This window comes from Taeniopygia guttata, chromosome 20 (assembly GCF_048771995.1).
Source record: "Taeniopygia guttata chromosome 20, bTaeGut7.mat, whole genome shotgun sequence".
Classification (NCBI taxonomy): Eukaryota; Metazoa; Chordata; class Aves; order Passeriformes; family Estrildidae; genus Taeniopygia; species Taeniopygia guttata.
Window position 1 is genome coordinate 4371879 of NC_133045.1, and position 16780 is coordinate 4388658.

At 42.4% G+C, this 16780-nt stretch overlaps 1 protein-coding gene across 15 annotated transcripts in view; it reads left to right on the forward strand.

Moving 5' to 3' along the window:
* The window catches only part of PTPRT (protein tyrosine phosphatase receptor type T), a 530400-nt gene that overhangs the window by 472606 nt on the left and 41014 nt on the right, over positions 1-16780 (forward strand). For 10 of the 15 annotated variants that reach the window (XM_072917006.1, XM_030288699.4, XM_030288703.4 and 7 more), the window contains 3 exons: positions 2161-2238; positions 2442-2477; positions 11673-11860. In XM_072917006.1, the coding sequence (XP_072773107.1) occupies positions 2161-2238; positions 2442-2477; positions 11673-11860 (302 nt within the window). The remainder of the gene's footprint in view (positions 1-2160; positions 2239-2441; positions 2478-11672; positions 11861-16780) is intronic. The other 5 variants (XM_072917008.1, XM_030288708.4, XM_030288710.4 and 2 more) reach the window with 2 other exon arrangements.

Consider the following 16780-nt stretch of genomic DNA (forward strand, 5'->3'; position numbering starts at 1 on the left):
AGGGTCATAGACATGAGATGCTTCTTGTAGTACAAAAATTCTTCAAATAATTTAAAAATAAGAGACAAACTCACATTTTATCAAAGGCATAAAAGGAAAATGTACTAAATTCCTTTTTACTAGCTTTCATGGGATTTTTTTGTGGGGTTTGCTAGTTTAGGAAATATAAAAATTAAAGAATAATTTTCAGAATAGGAAGGAGCCTTCACCACTCTGCATGACTGGAGGGATCTGTGTGGCCTCACGTGCCACTCCAGGGAGCACAAAGAGAATTTTTAATGAAGTCTTAATCTCTACCCTGATGTGAAATCCTCTCTGGACATGTTTCCTTTGATTACAGACCCAAGTGCCTGTAAGAAATGCTAGTTAGAAAGCAGCCCTGTGTATACATCTCATTATACATCCTGACTGATTTCAGGAACAAGTTCTCCAAAGTTTTAAAAAACTTCGCTTTTGTGTTTTGGAGGAATTTTGTTTTTATTTAGTGTTTTGGTTTGGTTTTTCATTAGTTTTGGTTTCGGGTTGGGTTTTTCTTGGTTTTGCTTGGGTTTGTTTGAGGTGTTTTCCCTCTTTTTAAATCTGAATCTAAAAGCCACATCCCTGTGTCACAATCACAGTTCGTGGCATAAACCTCAGTTGGTAACATCTTTAATCAAACTCACTGACATGAGGTGTTTATCTGGAAATTCATCCTCAGCAGCTCTGGAAGGGCAGTATGGCCTTTTGTACTCCCAAATGCAGTAAGTTCTTTTATACTCCCAAATTCCAGAAAAACTTGAGTCCTGCCCCAAGCCCTGAGCGTGGCCTTGCCCTGGGACACTGGGCAGACCAATTGATTTTATTTTATGTTATCTGAAACATGGCCACATCCTAGGTGTGGTGGGAGAAGGGTCTGATTTAGAGCAAGAGGCCCCAAAGCGGAGGAACTTTATCACTTGAGGCAGCTGGGGCAGAGCTCCAGCAGACCAAACCATGAGGAATTTCATTGTTTTAATGTGTTTCCAAGTCATAGGTCTGAAAATAAGGTGTGAGAATGCAGAATGAGAGCGAGTTCATGAACCAGATGATTATAAACTGCTCAGGAGGTAATTCTGACTTTATGGAACTCCCTAGACCAGTGACTTCATTGAGTTTCCCCACAGAATAACTTGAAATTTTTAAGCAGTGTTTGCTCCATAGATACAAAAAATTGCTTCTGAAATTACTTTGATGTACACTGAGTTTTATCTACTTCTGTTGGGCTATGGAATAGTTTTTCCTGTGTTATCTGTTGTCATCTTTCTGATGTACTGAGATTTGTATTAGCTTGTTTCCCAACATTCTGAGGAGGAGATATATAAATGCCTGTAACTCTGAGAGTGAATGCAGAGCGATAACAAAAGAATATGCCTTCAAAAATGATGGATTACCATAAGAATGTGCATGTTTGCTGCTGTAGGTATAAACCAGCCTCACAAATTTACTATCAAGGCAAGAATCTACCACGAAGATGTTGAGCCCTTCCTCCTTTCAAAAAATATTTGATTAATATGGAAATTTGTGGATTCTTGTCCAGAGAAAGCTAATGCTGTAATGGGAGAAGGCAAGGATGCTTGTCCTGCTGAAAGAACCCAGCTCACAGGGGAAGGGATTATAGGATTTGCTATGAACAGTCCTGGGTTGAAGAACAAGTCCCTTGTAAACTTGTAATGTTTTAAGCAAAAAATTGCTACCCTACCTGTGTATTTTTGTAGTACATTGTGTTTTAGTAGGTTTATTTTACTGTCAATACTGATTCTCTGTAGTTTGTATTTTGGGGGTAATTTTTGAGGAATTTCCTCTTAGAGACAAAACCCTAAGTTTGGTGCTTTTGTTAAAAAAAAAAAAGAACATTTAGGATATAGACCTATGAATGTAGCTCTGTGTGTATCCTGTTTAGGAACACATTGATTTACAGTAACTATAATCCTATATTTGGGGTCTGGAGTGCTTATATTAAAGAAAATCCATCATGATGACAATGTAATAAATGTAATATGCATGTTGAAATGAAAAATATAATTCATTTTGATAAGCCTTATATATCCCATATTACTGTGTTCTTTGAGGAACATTCTCCCTGTTCTCTTTCTCTCTCTTAATATATGTCTAAAGTCTTTTCCTTATGTCTTTCCTACCTAGCATCACCCTCTCCTTGTTCATTTTCTGTCCAAAGCAAAACCCTTCAGAGCAAATCTATGTTGAATTCCTACTACTCAGGTACTAGTGCCAGACTTTTCTTTCATTCCTAAATTTTCTTTGCTTTTGTACGTTACCCAATATAACCTATAACAGACCAAGGCTTCTGAGTGTGAGACACAGCTAACCTTGTTTTCATTTTCTGTAACTTTTCTTTTCCTGTTGATCCTCTGTTGATTTCCATTGATCCTTGTCGTGTGGGTGAACGGAATTCCATCCCAAAGTTTCATCAGACACCGTCCCATCGACCACGCTGTTAGGTAAGAGGACAGGTATGGTGTGCTGGGCTGAGCTGGAGAGCAAACACACTCTCTGTGTCATGAAAACAACACTCTGAAGTGTTTGGCTTCCAAAATCAGAATTAATCCTGTGCTCGTGTGTTAATCAGAAAACTTTTGTTTCATTCGTGTTTTGTTAATTGCTTTCAAAGGAAAGAAAAATTCAAAAATTAAGGTTTAGTCGTTTTTTCAAGTGTACATTGTTCCTTTTTGTCACTGAGATTTGGGGTTCTGGGCTCCTTTCCCATGCACTGCCTTGCCTTAGGCTGAGTTCTGACTCCTGCAGGTGGTTGTGTCTGTGCACTGACACAGAACCACAGAACAGTTCGGGTTGGAAGGGATCGTCAAAAGCTCTCTAGGCCACGGGCAGGAACACTTTCCTATAAACCAGATTTCTCAGAGAGCCCCATCCAACCTGACCTGGAACGTTTCCAGGCATGAGCCATCTTCCACCCCTCTGAGCAACCTGTGCTGGTGCCTCACCAGCCTTTTTATAGAACATTTCTTCTTTGTACCTAGTCTGAATTACCCTGTTTCCATTCAAACCCTGTGCTGTGTGTGAGGCTCGCTGGACCTGCCTCAAGGGCTGCAAATTTAAGTGAGGATTTGCATGTCTGCAGCAGGTGGGAGTCTGCAGTTTTGCGTGATGTTGCATGTATAAAGGTTATTTGGAGAAATTCCTGGCTGGGTTTTGGGAAGTGGCTCCACCTGATTCTGTGTATGCTGAGAGTTAAATGCTAAATCTTTCAGGCAGTCAGGTATGGATTTGAGAGGTTAACAAAGGTCCTGAGAGGCAGAGGCTGCTCTATGGCTCTATAAGAGATCAGAAAGAAATTCTCCCCTGTGAGGGCGCTGAGGCCCTGGCACAGGTGCCCAGAGAAGCTGAGGCTGCCCCTGGATCCCTGGAAGATCCCAAGGCCAGGTTGGACAGGGCTTGGAGCAACCTGGGACAGTGGAAAATGTCCCTGCCTCTGGTAAGGGGTGGAACTGGATGATTTTTAAGTTCCCTTCTCGCCCAAACCTCTCTGATTCTCTGATTTATGAATTCCTCCGCTATGGAGCAGAAAGATGATGTGTGGCTGATCAGAATCTAGCCAGTGGGATTTATCATTTTGGATTATCTACAATAAATGTTCCTTCCAGACACAGTAATCCACCAGAACTGCTTCAAACACCACTCAGAACATGGGGAAGGGTCAGAGTTAGACCAGGAAGAAATGACAACCAGAGGCTGTTCCTTGGTTGACAGCCTGGCACAGAGGCTTGGCGAGGCTGCCACAACACACATCCACCCTGCTGCCTGCCAAAATGCTGATGGCAAGGAATGAGGCCTCTGAATGGGGCGGGGAAGGAAAGGTGTCCATTTCCCAGAGGGTTTGTTCTCATTTCCCAGAGGTTGAGTGTAATCAACAGAAAAGCCTAAAGGCAGGACTATGCTTTAGAAACAAAGCCTGACCTGCAGTTTGATGGAAGATACCAAACTCTCTGTCTGGTGTTTGGCATCTGGGAAACCCTGGCCATTCTTTGGGGGAGCTCTTTTCCCCCTCTGCCCTGATGGAATTAAGGTGTGAACTGCACTCTTCATACTCTGAAGCTCAAGTAGCAAAGAACAGGTTCCCTCTGTGCTTCTCCTGGCAAAGCAAAACCCCTCCCCCGAACTTTTAAAACCCCAAATTTTACAGATGAAAAAGAGGAAATAGGAATCTAACCAGCCTTGTGCTTATGTATTCAAAAATATTTCAAATTTCTACTAAGCACTATATCTGCATTAGGATTGATATCCCTGTTTTACACATGGGAGGTTAAGTACAGAACACTTTTAAGACATGAATTACACAGACTGGTCACTGTCCCAGTTCCACCTGAATTTAACAGCCTGTGAAACAGCTCCTGACATTGGAGAAATTTCTATCTTGTGCCTTGCAGACAAATTAAAACCTTGGCGTTCTGGTTTCTCAGACAAATCCATCAGATGTCAGATGCTGCTGTATGAGCAAAAGAGGTTTAATTTTTGATGTTTATTAATATTAATTCCCAGGGAAGAAAAACATATCTTGAAAAGGGATTAGTCATCCCACTACCAATATCTGTGCCTGCAATTCAGTACTGTTTGTTCCCATCTATTATGCTTTCTGCTAATAAATGTTCTATATTTGCAGTATTGCATGGCTCCCTAGGCTTGGCTGTGACATGTAAGATACAGGAGATTTGGGATTTACCTCTATCCCAATTCCTGATTAATACTTTTTTATTAATGCATGTTTTTAGTGAAGTCATTTTCTCTTCCACTTCTGGAGAACTCTGGATTTGAAATGTTTTGCTCAAGCATATTCACTAGAGAAGGAAATATCTAACACTAAAAAATAAATGAGGTAGATTTCCACTTGAAGATGAGGTAGCACAACCTTAGGGATTATTTCTGGGGAAAAGATTCATGTCCAGTAGCCCTTGAAGATGTTCAGGGCAATCTCTTCTGGGAAAGCAGCATGTCCTTCCCTTGCATCTCTTGGCATCTCCTGGCAGCAGGAAAGGACATTTAGCCTTGTTCTTATTCCAGCTGCTCATGAGGGTCCTCACAAGTGTCACTACCCTCCAGGGAGGACAGGGATTTTAGTGCCTTGCACATGGGCAGAACAAGCAGAGCGAGCTCTCTGACACAAAGTCTCAGACAAAAAATTGACTGTGCTTAGAAAGACATAGAAATTTTCCATAGATTTTAGACTTTTATAGCTTTGTTGCCCACCCCTAATCAGTCTGCTGTGTGTACATCCCCAGCCTAGGTTGAATAACTCAAAGATGTTAAGAAGCCAGTATTGCTGCTTTAGCAGGTGCCTCTGTCACTGGTTTGTTACTGTGGGATGAGTGATTTTTATGCAATGGATGATCAAAAATTCAATGGCTTGACCTGCTCAGTTGCATCAGAAGCCTTCCAGGCCAAGTCAGCCTCTAATAAGGAGCTGTGGGAGAGGTTTTCTCCTCACTTAGCTGTGCTGAGGTTGGCCAGGGGCAGAGTGAGCACCAAAGGATCAAACCTTCACAGGCTGGGCCTTGAGCTGAATTTCTCTTGCATTTCTTCCTGCCTGCAGAACTGGAAAACCCTCTCTTCCAGTCTTTAATGACTTGTACTTTCATGTGCTGTTTTGAAGTTTCCACTTGTTTTCCAGATGTAACTGAATGTCTCTGGAAGGTGGGTTGGTCTGGCAACCTCTTTTCACCAAGGAGGCAAAGAGAGATTTGGCTGGGTGAGGTCCATACATCCAAAGAGCTTCACAGTTACATTTCTACCAAATAACCCTGAATCATTGCCCACCTCACCAAAGCATCTTCTCTGTACCTTTTACAGGATTTTCTTCTATGCTACCTGATGAATAAAATGTATGGAATAGTTTTTATAAGATAACAATACTCTTATGTAAGAATACTCTTATCATATTAGAATACTTTAATATTCTTATTAGAATGCTCTTATAAGATTAGAATACTCTTATGCTTGGTGTTAACCAAGCAATTCTTACAAAGTTCTAGAATCTATAAAAAAATTACTTACTTAAAAAAAAAATTATGGACATGTGGTTTCTTCATGCCTTTGAAATGAAAGGTTCACCCTCTGTGCTCTGTCAAGCCTGCTGTCAGAAGGCTTTGTTAAGGAATGTGCCCTTTCAGAGCTCAGTTGATATCATTAGATAAATGGTGTTTTGCCTTCAGTTTGCCATACCACTGTTGATATTGTAGATAGAATATTAGAGCTGGGTATTTATCATATAATAAAGCCTTGACACACACAAAAAAGCAAATTATTTTTCATCTCGCACCATATCCCTGGTGTACGGGGAAGAGGTATTAGCCATGCTCTAGTCACCCTCGGAAGATGTCAAAGAATTGACAGCCTTTGCTCTAGTGTGGAGAGACTGGCTCTGTGTGTAATTAAATCCATCACAAACACCACTCAAAACATAATTTATTTTGTGCAAAGGGTGTCGTGTCGCATCTTATCACTTGCCAAGGCTAAGAGAATAAAAAATACAAGCAGATATGATAGCCCTGTCATTTCAGTCACAGGAGGAATTTGTGGACATTAAAGTAAAAGTTTTGAGAGAAGCTTCTCCATTGTAGAAGGTGACACAGCAGTGCAGCTTTGCTTTGAGTTGTGAGAGGCATGGGTGAGTTTTCTGGCCAGGAGACAACATCATACTCTGTGCCCAGATATCCATTTCTCGGCCTAACTATGTTTACAAAACAAATGTTCTCTATAAAAGCATCTAAAGCTTTAATCCCTAAAGGTGCTCTGGGTGAACAGGACCCCTCCCAGCAGCCTTGCTGGGATGTTGCACAGGGCTCTGATCATACAGAGCCACTTCCAGACTGGCAGTCTAATTTCTCAGCTGCTCTTCATCTTATCTGTGACATTTATGGAGAAGTTCATCAGTTTTTCTGTGGAGGCAAACATATTTATTTCACTTGTCTGAGAAGCATCAAAAGTACAGAACACAAGGTGATGTAGCAGCAGGCAAGCAATAACAACTCACTGTCAGGGTTGCTCATCAGGGGGAAGATTCCACTGAAGTGACCTCTGCTCCAGCTCCTCTCTGCATGCTGGACTCTGTTACTTCTTGGCACAGTAAGACCTCAGGGTTGATTTCAGCAAATTCATGATTATTTCCCCAGCAAAGACATTCACAAAACCCAGCATTTCATAGGCAGGGAGAATTTGTGAATATTTGAGGTCAGCATTGTTACATTTGCTTATCTGCAGTTTCACTCTAAACACATGAGCTGAGATACCTGGGAAGGTTCCCAATCAGCCAAGTTGTGTAAGAGACAGGGAATCACTAATTTATTCTCTTCTACAAAATTTCAGGGTGTTAATTGAACTCTCAAACTAATTACAGAATGGTTTGAGTTAGAAGGAACTTTAAAGCTCATCTCCTTCCACCCCCTGCCATGGCAGGGACACCTTCCACTAGACCAGGCTGCTCCAAGCCCCATCCAACCTGGCCTTGGACACTGCCATGAAAATGCCAGCTTCCAGAATCAAAACATCTGAGTTGGCAAAGGATATCTTATATGGGGAGTAAGAGTGGCACTGAAAAGGGTGAACAAACAAGCTGGCATCACCCTTTGCTGTCACAAGCTGCTGATATTAGAAGCAATCCTGTCATAAGCAGCATGTTCCCAGCCACATGCAGAATACCTGCCTTATTTACAGCTGCACAAATAGAACTGTGGAAAATTGGAGATTGTTCTAGGAAGGAACTGGAGCCCTGAGCAGCCTGCCCTAATGAGACTTCAGAAGCTCTCAATTGATTTACTTTATCAAAGAGAAAGTGAAGAAGTGATTTGATCAGTGCCTGCATGGGTCAGGATTTCAAATGCTCAGAGGGCTCTTTAATCTAACAGAAGGTATAATAAGATTCAGTGCCTGCAATCGAAGCTAAGCAAAATCAAATTGCAATTAAGAAATGTTTAGTCAGCAAGGGTAATTAACCATTGCCACAATTTGGGGGTCAGAATGGAATCACCACCTCCTGAAATGTTTTAATTTGAATTATTTCTTGGAACGGTATTCCATCTTTGGAATGCAGTGAAATATGGTGGTGTGTGTTCCTATCAAAAGCACAAGGACATATGACTAGGATAAATGTGCATATGAAATATAATTTTAATAAACATATGATGCATGGTCCACCACATTTAGTAGTTTCTGAGTATTAGAGTGAATTATTTCCTGCAACTTTCCCATTAAAAAAATATATATTTTTTTCTGTTTTGCTTTCCTCACTGAAAACTCAGTAAAGGCACACATGCTTTATAGGCATTGCCAAAAATTTAGTGCAAAGTCTTGGCCAATTTGTCCTGCAAAGTCATTCTCATTTTCAGGGGACTGGGGACATGTTTGTGAGAAGCAGACAGAGAAAAGGAACTGTGGAAAATTACTTTAACTTACCTTTAGTGCAACAATTAAAGCAGCCGCCTGACTTTGCTGGAATCTTTGTTGTCTCTCGCAGTAATAATGGTGCCAAAAGGAACAAGATGTGCATTATAGCTGCAAACAGAAGGAAAAGCAAAGCCTGTTTGCCAGCCCTCCAAAGACTCTTTTGGTTGACTGTCCTGGTGAGAGATCAGTTTGCTGCCACCTCCCCTCCCACCTGCATTTTGAATTGTTCACAAAATTGCTGCAAACACAATCCTGCGAGGTGCCGGCCTCGCTGAGCGCCTCATTACCGAGCTTAGCTCCCCACTCCTGGGGTGATTAGATGGAGAGGGAACAGTGTGTTACTTGCATCAGGCTTTATTAGAACATTGAAGTGTTGAGCTCAGCTCACACACAGCAATTTGTGTCCAGAAAAACCCCTCTACGTTTTCCTTGGCCCAGATAAAATGCTGGTGGGAACAACTGAGAGTCCAGGGCTGCTGCTGTTGTTGGGGTTGGGATTTTTTTGCAGGTAGCACAGGTGCCATGAGTGATGTGTTTGTCACAGAGGACTGGAGGAGGTGATGGCCTGAACAGTTCCAGCTGTGTGTCCCAGTGTGGAGAGGGGGGTGACCTTTTTTTCAAGCAGAATCCCCTGACAGGGTGAGGCACACAAGAGGTGCTGCCACAGATCACACTTTGCATTCTTCCCTGTGAGGATGGGCAGACCCTGGCACAGGTGCCCAGGGAAGCTGTGGCTGTCCCTGGATCCCTGGCAGTGTCCAAGACCAGGTTGGATGGGGCTTGGAGCAACCTGGGATACTGAAATTAAATGGTTCCTTCCAAGCCCAAACTATTCTGAGCTTCTGTGCCACAAGAGCTGTTCCTACAATCAGAGGTATTTGCACCAATTTTTATCTCATTGACCAAAGAGACCAGTTGTCACTATGGACTCAAAGGCCAGAGACAGACCCCTCTTTGCTGCTGAGCACCTTCTTCTATCCCACCTCCACACCATGAATGCCTCCCTTAAGGGAAGTTATTCTGGAAAGAAGGAGCCACCACTTTCCTGGCTCTCACCTCTCCCAGTGACACATCTTTCTGAGAAGGGAGCCAAGTACACCAGAATTAAAGGAACTGATGAAGAGGGAAATTAGTAATTGCCTGCAAAGCAGCTGGCTGATCTGAGCTCCATTTTACAAGTCGCCTGTGCTCTGCGTGTGCCCTGCCCAAATTAGCACCAGAGCCACACATTAGTTTTAAGACTCCCTCTCGAATTGGGATCTCGTAATGTTTTTTAATTGGGGCTGATAAAAATGTGGCATTACTTGCAGGTTCCTCAGAGAAGCCAATTGTGAAATTGGGTTTGTATTAAACCTAATGATGGAAAATTAAGCATAGTACGTCTGTCGGAAATGGTCCGCGATAAAAATCTTCTCCTTTTCATTACAGGCGGTTAATAGGAAATAGGGGAGCAAAGATGCACTGGGAAAGCGAATCCAACTAGGGGAATTAATAAGCCTTGAAATTCCCTCTGTTCAGAGTTCTCACACTGTCATTAGTCAGAGCATTAGGGATGATTATACAAATGCTTTGGATGTTACTCTTCCTTAAATCCCAAATTTATTCACATTTTGTGTTTGAGGGTTGCTTTGCTTGAGCCATAGTTCTGTAAATCTCTGAGTATCTTGGGAATGTGACTCTGTTTATGAGAACTAGGAACTCAGAAATCCTGGAATTCAGAAGTCTGATCTTCAAAGCAGATGATCACTGTGCTAATTTATTTCAGAGGAGCAGGCCGTGTTCAGCATCTCTGATAATTCACCCCCAGCTGTGTTGATGTCCCACTGCTGATGAGCTTGCCCTGCAGCAGTGTCCACTACTGGCATTCCCATCTCCTCACAGAGCATATCCCTGCTTTCACAGCTTCCCCTAATCTAATAATAAACCAGCTGAAGTGCTATTTGTCATGTCTGTGCTGAGGACACAGTAGGATGCCCTCAGCTCTCTGCTCCTGCCCACCTTTGCAGGAGGGACATGGGCAGCCCCTGCCCAAACACCACAGTGGTTTCTCAAGCAGAGCAATGTTTACAAGAACATTCCAAGATTATTTCTGCCTCACAGCAATCACCCTGAAACTGCAATTTCATTTATTTATTCTTTATCCCTTTAAAAACGTGGTCGCAGTGTTGCTCTCAAGGGGTGGTGTTTCAGCTTTTTCTCGGTGAACTTGCTGTTCACTTCCTGTGTGTGGAAGCTCAAGAAGGTTTTGTGAACAATCTGAGGTGCATTTTCTGTTTGCTAATAACTTGGTTTGGGTAAAGCCAGAAAGAATTGATGCAGGCTTTATGTGTGAAAGGAGCTGAGCATCTCAGATCCCTGCAGTCCTAAGAAAAAACAGTGCTATAATTGGCCAACTACTTAAACTTGGACAGCTCTGCTAGATAAGTCCTTGAATTTTTCATTTAGTCTGAGTTCTGTTGTTAAAAATTGTTACAGTCAATTGTTTGGTTATTGAAGTTATTATTTCTTTTCTGTTAGTTCACTGGGAATATTTTGTTGTACATAAGTTTTGCTGGGGATGTGAAGTTGTAATTCCATCTGCATAGTGATAGATTTCTTTAAATTCACTTCTTTCAAAATAACTCCCTTTTCTATTAAGTTGACATATCTGAAATTTAAATTTCTGCACATAAGATAACTGTGTTTTTATTCTGGTTTATTTTTTTTCCTGATGATATTACATCTTTGTCATTGACATACAAAATTTTAGGCCTGAACTAGCAGAGCAGTTGACTTTGCCTGAGCATCCTGCCTTATTTGAAATGCTAATCATTTGCTTGCTGTTCACTCATGTCCCTCTCAGTTATCTCATGCTGTACACCCCAAATCCTGCCTGAATCCCTTGCTCATCTCTATGTATCTCTGAGCCCTGTTCTTTGCAGGTTTGGGAAGACAGCAGCTATGTAGCTCTCTTGAAATTGCTGTGGGGAGCTCACTCTTGATGTGCCATATCCTTGTTAGCCTGACTGGCTGCTCACTCTCTTCCTGTCTTTTTGGGTTTGTCTGCTTGACACAAAAAAAAAAAATATTCAGGCGTGATTTAGTCTTTCTTGGCATTTTAGCTAAGCCTGTGTTTTCTATTCATTTCTTTACTTCCTTTTGCCTGCACCAACCTGCGGGGTGGAGTTAAATAAACAGAGAGAGGATGAAACTGGGAATATCAGGCAGCTGAAAGCTTGTCCTGCCTCCTGTCTCCCCAACAGACAGCAGCCATGGCGAGCTGGCCCAGCCAACCCTGACCATCCAGACCCACCCGTACCGCAGCTGCGAGCCCGTGGAGATGTCCTACCCCCGGGGACAGTTCCAGCCCGCCATCCGAGTGGCAGACCTGCTGCAGCACATCACCCAGATGAAGAGGGGACAGGGCTATGGCTTCAAGGAGGAGTATGAGGTGAGAGGAACCTTTCTTCACGTGGCTGAGTAGGGAAGTTGCACTTGAAATGAACAGGCTTATGCCTTTATTAATGTTCAGCTCTTTATTAAAAAGATCAGCTGGGCAGGGGGCTCAACACAGAGCTCGCCCCCGCTGTTGTAGCCAAAGGGTGAGAAGGCTGCAGGGTCTGTCCCTGGAGTCTCCGTGGCACACTGGTAGCTGGAGGTGAAGAGGTGTGCAGTCTGTATCTGAAGTCCCAGCAGACTGTCCTCTCTCATTTCCTCGTGTTGCTTGTCCAGCAGCAGCTATTCCCTCTCCTTCCCTCCTAGTAACACCAGGAAGAGTTCCTCCTTTGCTCCTGCTTCCCACAGCCCACTCCAGTCTGGTCCTCTGCAGGCTATGGTGACAGGTCAAACACAGACTAGAGATGTGGTTCCCTTTTCCCCAACCACCACACCCATCCAGCCCCCTCCACTGTGCCCAGCCTTCCATTTAGGGGTGTTTTCATCCCCAAAACCCCCTCCCATGATTCACAGGTTCCTCTATTTGCATCCCAGTCCTAGAATGGCAGTGTGGGTGGGGGGGGTATGTGATTCCCAGGTGCAATTGGCTAATTAACATTTCAACTTAGCTCAAGCCAGCAGTGTCCCCATGGGAACCAGGAAGTCCCTTTTGTTCATAACACACTCACCAGGGGTAGAAACTTGGGAGAGGAGAGTAGCTGGTTTTGAGAGCGTCTTTTCCTTAATTCACTCTCTTAATCCTTTTCTTTCTGATTTTGGTTTTGAGGGCAGGATTTTGCAGCACTATCAGTCTTTGGAGGCCCTCTGTTCCAAAGAGAAGGTCACTACAGCAGTAAGTGGGTGACACTGTGCTCATGCCTCTGTCCCATAAAGAGCAGACAGTAATAATTCAACAGGTGCTGAACGTGCAGTCCCACAGTCCCCTCCTTATCAATGTTTTCCTTGAGTACTGTGAGCCAGGCTGTGAGAAAAGGAAGGGGTTTGGTCTGATCTTTTTGGGAGCTCCGAGTTCTCTCTCATAATTGATCCCATTAAATCACAGCACAGTGACCTGAATGCACAATTGTCAAGTCAAGGGCAGGTATTTGTGTAGCTGAAATGAAAGTAAAATTTTCCAATATGATCAAACCTCTGGCTCAGGATAGGCTTGACTGACATCCTCTACCAACTCCATGTGAGGAGAGGAGTAAAGGCTGAGCTGAAAAAATGAAAGCTGCCCTCTTTCCCCTCACCTATTCCCTCTGCAAGCTGGAATGACCAGGAATATAATCCACATGACCAGAAGACATGATGTTGGGGATGATTTGGAAGAGGAAAACACATTTAGAGCAGAGCAAACAGAGAAGGAAATAGCATCAAACATATGTGAGACTCAGCCCTAGCGAGAGATAATTATAATGAATGTAGTAAGCTCGTGGGAAGGCAATAAGAAATTAATATGCATAGTGGCATTAAAACTATTTAAAAATAATGTAACAGCTGTGAAAATAAGTTACTTAATGAAAACAGCTCACTTTTCCAGCCTGCATGTAAGAGTCCATGGGGTTTGTGTCCTCAGTGCTGAGGTTTGCTGTAATTGGGAGCCTGTCATTTCCTGGTCCTCACCAGGGAGTGTTTTTTAATCAGATGGCATCAAAAAACTGTCATAGCATATGTTTCTGAAACTGTATGTTAACCAGGTCTAGGCACTCTTGCCCCATAATCAAGCATGCTAATTAAACTATCAGTATAAAGAGCTTTGTTTAATATTGAAAAAGGTTAATATTTCTCTGAGGAGATTTACTTAGCCCCCCCTTGGCCTTCATTTCCATGAGGAGTACCCAAAACTACATTGAGATCAATTACAGATGCCCTAAGACCCAGTTCTTGGTGTTCAAGAAGAAAACAGGTGCTGGCATATATGTAATTTTCTGGTGCTGGCATCGGTAATTATCAAAATAGCACATTAGCACGAAAAATGTCAATGCAACTTTCAGCTCCAGGAGCTCTGCCTTCCCCAGAAAGTGCTGTCTACAGACTATAGAACGATGATGACATTACACAGATTTGCATAATTCCTTTCTTTACAAGGAATGGCTGGAGAATGCCACAAGCTCACAAATCCCCTGTGTTGTTCCACACTTCGTCAGCCATAAATAAAAGCATTTTCCATGGTGGGATTTGGGTTTGGAGCATGGGATAGAGGCAGCACTTCAGCTCCAAACAGCAGTGGGGAGGATGTCAGGGAGCGTGAGAGCTCCTGGAAGGTGGGAGGTTTGAGCTGGCTGCCAGTGGGGGCTCAGCCTGGGATCTGGAGCTGCAAAATTGGCTTTGCAAGAAGCTTTGCAGAGGAGCTGATAAAATCTCGAGAAAGAATTTGATGTCTCTTTTAAAATGTGTTTTCAGACACTAATATCAGTGTCACCTCCAAATATTCTCTTTTTTTTTCTTCCAAGGAGCTGATTTTCTACTTACTTTGCAAATTGATAGCATAAATTGCAGCCTGTTTAGTGACATGTTACCAAATAATTTTACTCTCATGAAAAATCACTTTGAACAGAGCATATCAGTCACACATGACAATCTCTTATCTCTGTGCGTTCCCATCTCCTTCGAGTAACCTGGAAATTGCATTCCATATTTGTTTAAAGGATGCCTGCACCTACACGTTGGAGCACAGGCAGCTTGTTTTGCTGAAGGAATCTAGAAAAATATTCCTGGTAGCTCCAAGAGGAGCTGAGAAGGATGGGATGGTGTGAGGGGTGTGAGTGCTGGTGTGAAATGAGTGTTAACTGGGTATGAATAGTGGGTGAATCTGTCAGCACTCCCTGTCTGGGTTATTTTGGGGCTGCCTGCTGCACCTGAGGGCAAAGTGTGACTTTGGGCCTTTTTGGCTGCTGCTTCTGTTCAGTGATAAAACAAGAGGAAGAAAGGAGAAAGATCTGTCAGTGGCGCTGGGTGTAGATGGCACTGTTTGGGCTTGGGAATAGCCATAAACATCTAAACGGGACACATTTAAATGTCACCAGTTCCTTTTCCAGAACATATCAGCTCTGATTTGTTGGGAGCTGTGGGACCAGTCCCAGAGACTTATTGCAAGCACCAATTACTGGCTAAGGAGATAATAGGCTTAATTATCCAGCCTCATTTTCCATTATGATTTAGGATGTCACTAATGCACATTCTCCTGCTGCATTACTGAGACTGTTTAGTTATTTTAGATTTTGTGGCTCCTTTCCTCAAACATCTTAGTGCTGAGAGCCTTCAGATTGTGGAATTCACCCCGGACTTTAACCCTTTGATTTCTGCCTACACATTTTCATGTGGCCAGAAGAAAAATCTGATGGTCTGGGCTATGACGGGACACTGCAAAATGAATGGCTGAAATACTCTTTTTTTTTCCCAAATTATGTTTTTTAGCCCAGGTAATTTTTAACTCTGGCTCCCAGCAGAGTTTTTCCACCACTGTTGAGAAGGATATGGCTTCAGGGGGAGGGCCAGGGCTCCGTGGCACATTTTGGGATGAACAGGAAGGCTTTAAATCAATGCTGTTGCCTTTGGCAGCAACACTGCATCATTAAGGTGGATCAGTGAAAATGAAGGATTAGATTTTTTGTATTTAAATTAAAAGCAAACAGTAAACTAACTCAATGCATCCATCCAAAATTCAAATTGGCTTGCAGAGAGCCTCAGCTTAATGGGAACATTTCAGTTATGGCTGGGCCGTGGTACTTAGGAATCTTGATTGAGATGAAGCTGACTTTGAGAGATCTATCCTTGTAATTTCAGCTAAAATTTAGATCAATTTAGTTTAAAAACCTTCACTGTAACCTAAATTCCACTAGTGGGAAGATATTTCAATATAGATTTCACAAAACTTCTCTAAGAGAAGTTTAGGGAGTTTTAGAAGTAGAAAAAGCTTTAAAATCAAGTATAGTTTTTTGAACACTAAAAGTCTTCTGTTACCAAGTCAAAGAAAAAAGGGGGAGAATTACCCAGGAAAAATGGATTAAATACCAGTGCCTAAGTGATCTGCCCTGATTTAACATTGGTGATAATGCAGATAGAAACAGGACTCTTTTTACAATTACAGAGATACTTTTTGTACCAAAAAAAAAAAAACTGAAGGAACAAAGCATTAACTGTGCTTCTCATTTTCTGGATGCAAGCCAATTATAATCCATATTCTTGTCTTTCTTTTTAATGTAGTTCCAATATTTGTGCTGCACTTTTTGGGATCTCATGGGCAAATTATTTGGGTTGTACATGGAGTTCCTCCAATTTGTTCATGTGATGTTTATAAAAGTGGGAAGGTAAGGGGTGTCCCTGCAAAGGTGGTTTTTGTTCATCACCAACCAGAGTTGTGCTCCCTCCCTTCAGAGCTGGTCAGTTCTCTGGAAAGCAGGGATTTCTTGTGGTATTGAATGAAATGAAAAAATCCTGGACTCTTCAATCTTCGGAGGCTCTATCAGCAAATATAAAAACATCAATTTCAGTGGAGAATTGCATGTTCAAATCAAATGAAAGGATACGGTTTGTTGAAAAGGGATTTATTGGACCTGAATATATTTTCTCTGGCCAAGATAGCTTCTCCCATATGGAAGTCATGAAAAAGGATTTTCTTTTATTTCTTTTCTTTTCAGATGGCTCTGATTAGGCACCTAATGACTGTTGCCATTCTCTGGTCAATCTGCTGTAATTCGATATTAGTGGAAAAATAAGGCACCATTTTCCTCACTCTTTGAAGATGAAAATGAGCCTTCTTCACCTCTTTTCTTTCACTCAGGGATTTTTTTGTTGTTGTTTCGTGTGGGTTTCTTGGTTGGGTGTTTTTCCTCAGAAGATGAGCTGCTCTTTGGAAACAACAGCCTGCAAAGGAAATATATGTGTGATCAAAGCCCTCACCAATTACAGAGTTATTACTCTTTCTCCTGGG